Genomic DNA, 12,195 nt, shown 5'->3' with positions numbered 1-12,195 from the left:
CATACTGGTCTGACGTGGTCGCCTGCTTACTGGGGAGGTCGAGTGGAGAGGATGGTTGATATATCAGGAGTTACAGAGGAATACAGGAAGGAAACGGTAAGACTGTGGTTTGGATGTTGAACGATCAGTCCTGGAGTCTGTTCTGCTCTGATGTGGATGGTTACGTATGTCCGGCACAATGAGGAAAAAAACATTCACTACCCTCCTCTTCCTCCTCTGACATAGTATCTAGTGTAATGTGGACTGTCCCCTCTGGCTCTGACATGTCCTTCTACAGAGTTCCTCTCTGACTCACGTGATGATCCACCTCCAACCTTCAACACCACCTTCACTGAAACCTCTGTATCCTTGGGTTTGGGAGTCTGGTATCATGAGTCTGTTTCTGTGTGTCTGTTGTAGACAGAACCTCCTCCTGTTTGGAGAAACTGTCTCACTGCTGCCGCAGTAGTTCAGTCTGTACAGGATCACACAGCTGATGTTTATTTAAACAACATGGTTTCCACATGGTTTCCGTTTGTTGTTGTTTTCTGTGACAGTCGTGCTCGTTAACGATTGCAGATGTGTCCAGAGGTTTTCCATGTAGATCCTGAACATCAGGCCACAACATGGTCTGCATGGATCACTTCAATAGATTTTCATAGTGACAGCAACCATAACATCGACACGTTCACTGTTTAACATGGTCATACAAACGCAACCTCTGTGGTCTCTCTGCCCATGTTTGGCACTGGTCATACGTAACTATGAGCAAACACTCAACACATGCCTAAAATCAAGACTCAGCTTGGAGACAAAATCCAAAGATTTAAAGTGTTGGTTTGAAAACTAGAAATCATTCACAGAGGAGCGAGCCCAGAGAAAATGAAATCTGGAGGTTCTGAGATTACTGAACAAAAAATCTACCAGAAAGTAGAACAAATATTTCTCTGTTTCCTTCAAACATTCTCACTCAACGAGACAATCAAATTATCTGCATCTCCTTTTCTATCACATCCGAGAGCAGCAGGGGGCAGTATTTCAGTTAAATATACAGGTCTTATACAACTGTGGAACACCAACTTACACCTGGTGGACACCTTCAACCTTCCACTACCTGATTAAAGAAAATTAAAAGAAGCATTAATAAGCTCTCAGGTGGGAATCAGGGTAAATTAATAGTGTTTTGCAGTTTTAATGTTTTTTTAATTTGTTGTGTCTCTGGTTGATGGATTCATTTAAATATCTGTGTCACTTCCACTGTATATTCTGTTGTTGAAGCTGTTTTCTTCTTTCCTTTCTTGTTTTGTAAGAAGTATTTTTTATTTTACGTTGAGGTTTAACAAAAGCCCTCGATGTGTTTCTTACCTCACCTGCTCATTCTCTCCAAAAGAGAAAACTGTTTACATGTTTATAAAGTTTTATTTGTTTGAATAAATAAAATAAAAAAAATAAATAAAGATGGACTCTGTGACGTCACCAACAGGTTTCTGAAGCCGAGTGAACTGCTGCACTGTGGCCATCTTGGCGTCATAGTCCGCCTCCAACTCTGAAATTTCCTAAAATGGTCAAAGAGGTGGAGCCAAGACTTCAGTTTATGCCAGTTTATTCTCCATAACTTTAGTCCTTAATAAAATGTAAACAGGTGAGTTATATAAACAGGTGTCATGAAGGAGGAAATCAGCTCTAGAGACCAAAACAGTTTTTGTACCAGGCTGCAAACATGTTTATTTCTGCTGTAAAGTTGGACATTTTAACATGGGAGTCTATGGGGACTGACTCACTGTTGGAGCCAGACTCTAGTGGTCGTTAGAGGAACTGCAGCTTCTGGTTCTTCATGTTGATGCTTCATGTTTCTGGAGCTTGATGCTTGTTTTGGACCCAGGTGTTCACTGTTGTATCTGGTTTCCTTGTCAGGTACAATGCTAATTACCTTGAGGGAAATCACCTGTGTTTCTGTTACCAAGGTAGCAACACTGCATGATTAGCTAACATTAGCACTTGTTACAGCAGACCTCTGCCACAACAGCATGATGTCTGTTAAAGGGTAACTTTAACCCCGTCCGGTCCAATGTGAAGAAAACAGCTGCAGAGAGAAACAGACTCACCTGTGGTTCAGGAGTTCCAGGTGAACTTGTGGAAGCCATCGCCCAGGTATGTGGTCCTGTCAGGCTCCTTGCTCTTCCCCTCAAGAAAAACACATCATAATACAAAGCTGCACAGAGTTGAGTCAGCACGTCTGTGAAACAGTGTGAACACAAACTGAACATTGAACCTTCATGAAGGAGGAGTTATCATTAGAGTCAATGTTCCTCTGTCGGCCTCATATTCAGTTCAGAGCATTGAAGACATTTACTTGGCCTTGTTGTGGATCTATGTCTGCTCAGTTAGAGCAGCACATACTATTATGGTCTGGATTTAAATGTAGATTTGTCATCTAAACATTAAATCTGTGAACTCTACTGCAGCACAGTGTAACAGAGATTAGTACATTTCAAGATTAGTGATGCTGTTTGTGCCAAATTCATTCCCCACCGATGTCATGTAAATTCAAAATAGTAACATCAGACAATTTTTGCCTCTTTTTATGAACATTTGTTGTGTTGTGGTTTCAGAATGATGGAGACAGAGAACAAGTAGATTCAAAACATGATGCAGACTCTGGATGATTCTTTTTCCTGGTCAACTCTCATGTTTTCACCAAAGAAGCACAAATGTCTTGATACAGTAAATAGTTCATGTAGCTGCTGTGAATGGGGGAAAAATGTCGCCTGAATATAGACTGAAGTTGGTGTTAAGCCCTGGATGTTTACAATGTCTGGCTCCGCCCCTGCTTTTATATACAGTGTTTTTAATCATGTAACCTAGTGTAGAGAGACCTGGAAACAAGAAAACATGAATTATCAGACCAAACAAGAAACACTCATAATCAGACAAGAACACAATCAGCAAACAGAAATAAACAGTTACAGTTTTAAATTACTTTTATTTGTAACGTAGTACTTTTGTGTTTCAATAAATACATTTATTTATCATCTTATTGTTATATAATTTATATAAATACATAATTTCATGAATAAATGTATTGAATAAATAAATGAATTTATTATTGATTTTATCTATTTAAATAAATACATTTTGTTTCTTTATGTATTTATTTGCGAACTGTCATTAAACCGTCACGGTATTCTAGTTTCCGACGCTCCGGTCCCGTTGTTTTAACGGGTCCTGTAGTACGTGAAGGCAGCAAAGGGTTTGTCCAATCATCAGCGAGCACAGAGTGACGTTGGCGATGTAAACAAACAGAGGCAGCGCGGCCATTACGCTCAGAGAAGAGTTGGACTCGGAGTTGGCCGTTTGATTCTTCTGTCGTCGAGGAAATCCGCTTGTCAGGTATTTTCAGCCATTAAAACACAACGTTCACCTTGTTCAGGTTGTTGTGAAGCCGCTGGAGGTTTGTTATCGTGTTTTTCTGTCGACGTAACTCGCGTTTTCTGGTCTGAGGACTGTGAAAATGGCAGAGTCGGCGACCGTCGTTAGCCGCCTGCTATTGTCTGTCAGACAGCGGCCATCACAGCCACAGCCTGGACGGTGACTTAACGGACGAAGCGCGCGGTGTTTAACCGTCAAATGACTCCTTTCTCCCGCCCTGTAGGGTCGTACACCGGACCGCAGCGACCGAGGCCGACTGTCCCCGTCTGTCTGCGCGAGAGGAGTGAAATGAAAGACCCGAGTCTCAGCAACGTCTCAGCCCCGAACATGACGATCAGCAACGAGGTGATCCTGAGCAGCCAGTTCAGCTCCGACGACAACCCGTTCGCCGAGTACATGTGGATGGAGAACGAGGAGGAGTTCAACAGGCAGGTGAGGCTCGGAGCCCACGGCACACCTGACGCACAGGTGAAAAAGGGAGGACACGTCACGAAAACCGTGTTGGTGTCTTTCAAGCGTGAAGTCGGTGTCGACAAACACAAAAACCTCTTATTTTTTAACATGGAGTCTGGTGTTTCACCTGCGGGTTAAAGGGAAATTACAACCAACAAAAACAACCAAGTGACGTCAGAGGCTGAAATCCAGGCCAAGACCTCCTGACCTGATTGTGTCACCTGCTGACAGGTTCAGGTGTTAAACAACAACAAACAGGGTGGAGGTGGTGTTGTTTCAGGAAGTATTTATCTCACACTCAAAACCTCCATTTAGAATAAAGAACAAGAGACTCTCACGTCTTCACCTGCATCTGTTACGACACGTTAAAGATCATAACCTTTATAAATAATCTATCTGTGTGATTCCCTCATGATCAGGCTACAGCTCATCTCTGACGGTCCGAGCAGCTGCTGGTAACACGACACTGTAACTTATGTATGTGCTGAACACGATTATAGATCCAGAGTTATTTTGCTTCTATTTTTGACGACGTTCTCCTTCGTTATAGATTGACAGGTCACAGCTCAGGCCCGGCTCCTCGCACTGAGGCAGGTCACATGTTTACGGCTGCTTTTCTATAATGAGACGCAGAGCGAGGACACGCTCAGCTGAAACTGACCTGCTCTTTGTTCTTTATATTATTTATATAAAGTCACCGTGTGCACAGTTCTTGACAGCTGTTGTTCCAGGAGCAAACATCTGTAGCGGTACACCCAGTGTAGACATCGGTTCTGTTCCTTTACTTCCAGGGTGTAGGTCGTTGTTTATCATCACAGGCTGGAGCAGAGGACACACCTGCTCTGTCACTACCTGTATCTGCAGTGTGGACCGTGTTATGGTGTTTGCATGAGACATAATTAACCTGCTTATTCAAACATGATTCCTCCACAGCCGTGTGAAAAACAGAACCACACGCAGCAGCCAGAGGGCTGATATGAGTGAGTGTCAGACAGTAGGACAGAGGGGGACACTGTCCTACTGTCTGTCTGTCCTACATCTGTCTGTCTGTCCTACTGTCTGTCTGTCTGCCCTACTGTCTGTCTGTCCTACATCTGTCTGTCTGTCCTACTGTCTGTCTGTCTGCCCTACTGTCTGTCTGTCCTACATCTGTCTGTCTGCCCTACTGTCTGTCTGTCTGTCCTACTGTCTGTCTGTCCTACTGTCTGTCTGTCTGTCCTGCATCTGTCTGTCTGTCCTGCATCTGTCTGTCTGTCCTACAGTCTGTCTGTCCTACATCTGTCTGTCTTGTCTGTCCTACTGTCTGCCTGTCTGTCTGTCTGTCCTACAGTCTGTCTGTCCTACAGTCTGTCTGTCCTACTGTCTGTCTGTCTGTCCTCTGAGCAGCTTTAACTAGAGCAGAAGTTATTAATTGATTATTAATAGCAACAGTTGAGATGTTCAGCTGCTGATTGAAGTCATGTTTCTTTTCTGTGTTTCCTCAGATTATCAGCTGAGTGTCTTTGAACGTCACGTGATGAAACTTTTGTCTCTGGGACGTTGAGGACATTGTTCGAACACAAAGGATTAATTGATTAAACCATAAAGTAAAAGTGGACCGTCGGGTCAGTGATGAAGAGGTTTCTCAGGCTGTTGTGGCTGTGGAGTGTGTCAGTGTGTTCATCTCATTATGACGTGTAATTATTGAAAACACACCAGTGTTTGTGTGTTTGAACGTCTCCTGCAGCGGCATCCCCGTCATGTGACACGTGTCTCCGTGGGAACAGATTATTTGTTTTAATATCTGGAGCCAGAGTTCCTGCTGGAGCCTGACCCGCTGTCTCCTCTGCAGACACTGACCTGAGTTCAGTCTGCTGGTTCTGAATGTGTTATTTACAGGTTTACAGTCTTTAACATGTTGGAGTCGTATTGATGCTTAAAGGAAGAACACGTGTTTCCACTGATGAACACATGAATGTCCCAGTCTGACGCCTGCAGGTGTGACCCACATACTGTGTGTGTGTGTGTGTGTGTGTAGGTGGAGGAGGAGCTGTGGGAGGAGGAGTTCATCGAGCGTTGTTTCCAGGAGATGCTGGAGGAGGAGGAGCAGTGGGAGTGGTTCATCCCGTCCAGAGACCTCCCCCCTCAGACCGTCAGTCAGCTGCAGGAGCAGATCAGTCTGCTGGTCCTGGACGAGGACGAGGACGCAGACCTCGACGTCGTGGTGAGTTCACTGACCTTCTTTTCAACTCAGTTTAGATGAAGCCACGCCCTCTTCAGTATGGATCGGGGATAGGGATTGGCTGCGGTCATTCTGTTGAGGTTTTTGTCACACAGAAGTGGGCGTGGCTTCTAAACTGGGCTGAAACCATGATGGATCCAGAGCTGGACATGAACTTTTGTTCCTGACTGTTTGTAGCACACAGCGTCACAACACGTCAGGTCCATTCTGAGGGTTTGTTTTCATGACCTTCACAATGTGTTTGTTTGGTGTTTTGTTGGTGGGAGGAGAGAGAACCAGGTCTGGTTCTGGAGCAGCATCAAACTGAACACAATGAAGAAATGTGCAGTGATGACACAGTAAAAGTAAAACCAGCAGATGTAAAAAAAATAAATAAATAATAATAATAATAATTTGTTACTGGGCTTTTAAACATGGCTGCTGAGTTACAGGAGAGGAGTGTCGGTGGTGTCAGTCCAGCTGCTGAGGCTACGCCCACATGACCACGTCCTCATTTTAAAATGAAAATGATCTCTGTTCAGACTAACACACCTGAAGACACACACATACCTGAGCAGTCACTGCACTGAGCATGTGCGAGCCGGTGTAAACAGGAAGTAGATTGTCTCCTCTGCAGTAAAGCCTCTGAAGGAGGAACAGCAGAGACAGTTGTAGCATTAAAACAGAGACTGTAAGTGAACAACAGCTGCTAGCAAAGACAACAAGGTCAGTAACTCTGTCATTCATCATCATGTTGTATTCACCACTGGTAGTCCAGGCTGATGACAGCCAATCAGGAGAGACCGTGGCTGTGACCTCATCGTTTACAGAGGTCTCACTTTCTGTCCAGACTATAACACAACCCCAGAGTTTTCAAAATAAAACACAACCCCAGAATTTTCAAAATAAAACACAAGCAAGACTGCAGGTGGTCAGAGGGAAGTGGAGACAGGTATGAGTCACACAAGGTGAGCAGATGTGGCCAGCTGTGAGCAGAGGCTCGAGTCAGATGACAGAAGATGTCACTCTTTCATTATTCTCTTCTTCTTCTTCTCTCCAGATGAACAGCAGTCTCAACCCCAACGCCAAGGAATTCACCCCGGGCATCCAGAAACACATCATGTGACCCCGCTGGGCCCCGCCCCCCACTCGCACTGTGACATCGCCAACAAGATGTCTGCCGTATTTTTCAGTCGCCACTCAACCTTCAGCCTGACGTGTTGCCAAAGTTCTGCGCTCGCCTCGCATGTTTTCAAGTTCAGAGTCCAGTTACTGTTAGTTACTGCAATCCTCCACCTGTGTGTGTGTGTGTGTGTGTGTGTGTGTGTGTGTGTGTGTGTGTGTGCTGTGCGTGCGTGCGTGCGTGCGTGCGTGAATGTAGGTCAGCTGAGAGGAGTGTTGTTGTTGTTGTTGTTGTTGTTGTTTGTGTTGATTCAGAACAAACCGGGTTGTGTTAGAATCAGCTGATGTCTCACTCTCACATTCTTTTATTTTGCACTTTGATGAAACACAAACTGTTTTTATTTCAGACGCTCTCAGCATCTGCTCCAGTTAGAAAGCACTTCTCCGCTCGTGCTCTGGTTTTAATGTGTTAGTTTAAATCTGATTCTCTTTGGTTTTTAGTTTCTCTGCTTTTCTTGGTCTTTCCTGCATCCTTTGTGTTTTTTCTGTCCCTGCTGGTTCCTGCTGGTCCCTGCTGGTCCCTGCTGGTTCTGCGTCACTGCTGGTTCCTGCTGGTCCCTGCTGGTTCCTGCTGGTTCTGCTGGTCCCTGCTGGTTCCTGCTGGTCCCTGCTGGTTCCTGCTGGTTCTGCTGGTCCCTGCTGGTTCCTGCTGGTCCCTGCTGATTCCTGCTGGTTCTGCTGGTCCCTGCTGGTTCCTGCTGGTCCCTGCTGGTTCCTGCTGGTTCCTGCTGGTCCTGCTGACCCTCAGAGCAGCCGGCTATCTGCTGCCTCATTAACTGATGTTTGTGTTGTTTTTTCTAAATGCACAGAAAGTACTGTATAAAAAGTCGTATAAAGAAAAACGTTGTAAAAAAAAAAATCTATTTTTTCTTAAACTACTTGAGAATAAATGTTTATGGAGAAAAACGTTTGACTGAGTCGTGTTCATGTGGACCTGGTCCACGAGCAGCTGTTTCCCTCAACCTGCTGAACCACATTTTAAAAATCCATCCGCATTCTCTCGTTTTTTTTGTTTGTTTTTTTTTGACCGAGACACAACGACACGTCAGACTTCACGTTATAATAATAACAATCGTCCAGACTGACGTCGGGAAACCTCTGCTCACCCTGAGGACTCATGAAGACCTGGATCTGAACACTGAACGGAGGACCTGTCAGTCCTGGTGTTGTCCAGCAGAGGGCGACGTTGACTCAGGTTGTTGCTCTCTGGATTGTGTTAGTTCACACACTTCAGTGAGTGTTACACCTCCACAGGAACAGGAAGTGCTGCAGGTTAATGTTGAAACATCCACTGTCACACCTGCACGACACATGAAGCTGTGATTGGTTGTTGTTGCTTCATCTGTGATGTCAGAGGTACTTGTACTTTACTTGAGTACTTTTACTTCCTGCTACTTTAAACTAATACTCCATCACATGTCAGAGGGAATAACTTTATTCACTTTACAAATTACAGATGATGCTTTGTTATAAATTTAACAAAGTACAAGCAGAGCTGAACTGATCGATCAAACCATTAATCAAATGACAAAAAATTCATTGGAAACTATTTTTTCAATTTTTCAAACTAATTAATTCATAAAACATTTGTCAGGATCCACTCTTTTTTTCTTTTCATTATTTTAATAATTTTTGATTTAATTTGAATCATTTGGAAAAAACACAATGACGGTTTCAGTGTGACTCACGGTATTTCTCACTATGTTCTAAGTTTTTATGAACCAAATATTATTACAAATCGAGTCAATTCATCAAGGAAATAATCAGCAAATCAATTAATAATGAAAATCATTATTTGTAGCCAGATGGTTAAAAGTAGCTGCAGAGCTGAAACAGTGAAACAGTCACAGGGACTTTATTTCAGTGTTAGTGGTTTTACTTCAGTGAAGGACCTGGACTCTTCCTCCACCACTGAGCAGCTACAGGAAGAAGAGGAGGAGGAGGAGGAGGTGATGATGTAATAGTCCACATCTGTAGGCTGTTAAATACAGATGTCCTCCTCAGTATGAGCTCAAAGCCTCATGTTTGGTTTGTATTTTTGAACAGTTCTGTTGAAGCAGTTGGACCAGCAGGGGGCAGCAGAGTCTGAGCAGGACTCACCGAGGTCCTGGTCTAGAGGAGGTCTCTGGGTCCGAGCAGGACTGTACTGTCAGGCAGCGGAGTAGGTTTGGTCTCAACACTGGGAGAGATGCAACCCCCCCCACCCAAAAACAAAAAAAACAAACAAACAAACAAACAGACTGACTGACTTAAAATGTTGACTTTACGCAAATGTATATACATGTGTTGAATTTCCATATGTGAATATATGTACATATGAAGTAAAATCATATATGTGTATACAGCATAGCTTATATATGTGAAACCTGTTATAAATTGGAACAATATCATATATTGATATATATGCATAGCTAATAAAAATGTTAGTATATATTAGTATGTCTGTTTACATTATAGGTTTATATTATTGATATATCGTTTGTAAATATATATCCATCCCAATATATGTAATTATACATAGACATGTATGTTAAAATTTAATAAGAAAAAAAAAAATCATATGTAAACATAAAGAATGTTTATGAGTATGTTGTTTTAATAAAGTTGCATTTTACAAAGAGTATTTCATGTAATGTTATAAGTTTGTATCTTCATGTATCCAGAGGATGTATATATGTCACAATAATATGAAGTTTATGTACCTTACTATACTATGATGTTTTTATGATGTTTTTATACCTTACTATACCATGATGTTTTTATTTCATTTTTATACCTTAGTATACTATGATGTTTTTATGCCTTACTATACTATGATGTTTTTATACCTTACTATGCTATGATGTTCTTATGACGGTTTTGTACCTTAGTATACTATGATGTTTTTATGAGGTTTTTGTGCATTACTGTATGATAATATTTTCATGATGTTTTATGCCTCACTATACCAAGATGTTTTATGTCTTAATATTCTATGACGTTTTTATGACCTTTTTATACCTTAGTATACTATGATGTTTTAATACCTTACTGTACTAGGATGTTTTTATGATGTTTTTATACCTAAGTATACTATGATGTTTTTATGCCTTACAATACTATGATGTTTTTGTGATGTTTTTATGCCTTACTATACTATGACGTTTTTGTGATGTTTTTATACCTTACTATACTATGATGTTTTTATGACGTTTTTATACTTACTATTCTATGATGTTTTTATGATATTTTTATACTTACTATACTATGTTTTTATGATGTTTTGATACCTTACTATACTATGATGTTTTTGTGCATTACTGTACTATGATGTTTTTATTATGTTTTTATACCTTACAATACTATGATGTTTTTATAATGTTTTATGCCTTACTATACTATGATGTTTTTATGAGATTTTTGTGCCTTACTATACTATGAGGTTTTTGTGCCTTAATATACTACAATGTTTTTATGATATTTTTATGCCGTGCTATACTATGATATTTTTATGACGTTTTTATACCTTAGTATACTATGACGTTTTTATACCTTCCTATACTATGATGTTTTTATGATGTTTTGTTACCTTACTATACTATGATGTTTTTATGCCTTACTATACTATGATGTTTTTATAACTTACTATACTATGATGTTTTTATGAGGTTTTTGTGCCTTACTATACTATGATGTTTTTATGATGTTTTTATACTTACTATACTATGATGTTTTTATGATGTTTTTATACTTACTATACTATGATGTTTTTATGATGTTTTGATACCTTACAATACTATGATGTTTTTATGCCTTACTATACTATGATGTTTTTATACCTTACTATACTATGATGTTTTTATAATGTTTTATGCCTTACTATAATATGTCGTTTTTATGATGTTTTTGTGCCTTACTATACTATGATGTTTTTATGAGATTTTTGTGCCTTACTATACTATGAGGTTTTTGTGCCTTAATATACTATAATGTTTTTATGATATTTTTATGCCGTACTATACTATGATATTTTTTTGACATTTTTATACCTTAGGATACTATGACGTTTTTATACCTTACTACACTATGATGTTTTTATGATGTTTTTAAGACATTTTTATGTCTTTGCTATACTACAATGTTTTTATGATGTTTTTATACCTTACTATACTATGACGTTTTTATTACGTTTTTATACCTTACTATACTATGATGTTTTTATTAGGTTTTTATGCCTTACTATACTATGAGGTTTTTGTGCCTTTATGTACTATAATGTTTTTATATTTTTATGCCGTGCTATACTATGATATTTTTATGACGTTTTTATAACTTCCTATACTATGATGTTTTTATGATATTTTATACCTTACGATACTATGATGTTTTTATGATATTTTATACCTTACGATACTATGATGTTTTTATGATATTTTATACCTTACGATACTATGATGTTTTTATGATATTTTATACCTTACGATACTATGATGTTTTTATGATATTTTATACCTTACGATACTATGATGTTTTTATGATATTTTATACCTTACGATACTATGATGTTTTTATGATATTTTATACCTTACGATACTATGACGTTTTTATTACGTTTTTATACCGTACTATACTATGATGTTTTTATGATATTTTATACCTTACGATACTATGATGTTTTTATACATTACTATACTATGATGTTTTTATGAGGTTTTTGTGCCTTACTATACTATGATGTTTTTATGAGACTTTTGTGCCTTACTATACTATGAGGTTTTTGTGCCTTAATATACTACAATGTTTTTGATATTTTTATGCCGTGCTATACTATGATATTTTTATGACGTTTTTATACCTTAGTATACTATGACGTTTTTATACCTTCCTATACTATGATGTTTTTATACATTACTATACTATGATGTTTTATGATGTTTTTGTGCCTTACTATACTATGAGGTTTTTGTGCCTTA

The 12,195-nt window shown here is 39.8% G+C and overlaps 1 protein-coding gene across 1 annotated transcript; it reads left to right on the top strand.

Moving 5' to 3' along the window:
* The first annotated feature begins 3,209 nt into the window (after window positions 1-3,209).
* paip2 (poly(A) binding protein interacting protein 2) lies at window positions 3,210-7,413 on the top strand. Its single transcript, XM_022768591.1, has 4 exons — window positions 3,210-3,369; window positions 3,632-3,840; window positions 5,879-6,064; window positions 7,122-7,413. The coding sequence occupies exons 2-4, from the start codon at window positions 3,697-3,699 to the stop codon at window positions 7,185-7,187; spliced, it is 396 nt and encodes a 131-aa protein (XP_022624312.1). The 5' UTR covers window positions 3,210-3,369; window positions 3,632-3,696; the 3' UTR covers window positions 7,188-7,413.
* Window positions 7,414-12,195: the final 4,782 nt, after the last annotated feature.

The sequence above is a fragment of the Seriola dumerili genome, unplaced genomic scaffold, assembly GCF_002260705.1.
Source record: "Seriola dumerili isolate Sdu_G_001 unplaced genomic scaffold, Sdu_1.0 BDQW01001722.1, whole genome shotgun sequence".
Taxonomy (NCBI): domain Eukaryota; kingdom Metazoa; phylum Chordata; class Actinopteri; order Carangiformes; family Carangidae; genus Seriola; species Seriola dumerili.
This window is presented reverse-complemented; position numbering and strand designations above follow the sequence as displayed.

Coding starts and splice junctions, on each gene's coding strand:
- paip2 (XM_022768591.1), top strand. CDS start 3,697: ATGAAAGACCCGAGTCTCAGCAACGTCTCAGCCCCGAACATGACGATC. Junction 3,841..5,878: donor AGGAGGAGTTCAACAGGCAG/GTGAGGCTCGGA, acceptor GTGTGTGTGTAG/GTGGAGGAGGAGCTGTGGGA. Junction 6,065..7,121: donor ACGCAGACCTCGACGTCGTG/GTGAGTTCACTG, acceptor TCTTCTCTCCAG/ATGAACAGCAGTCTCAACCC.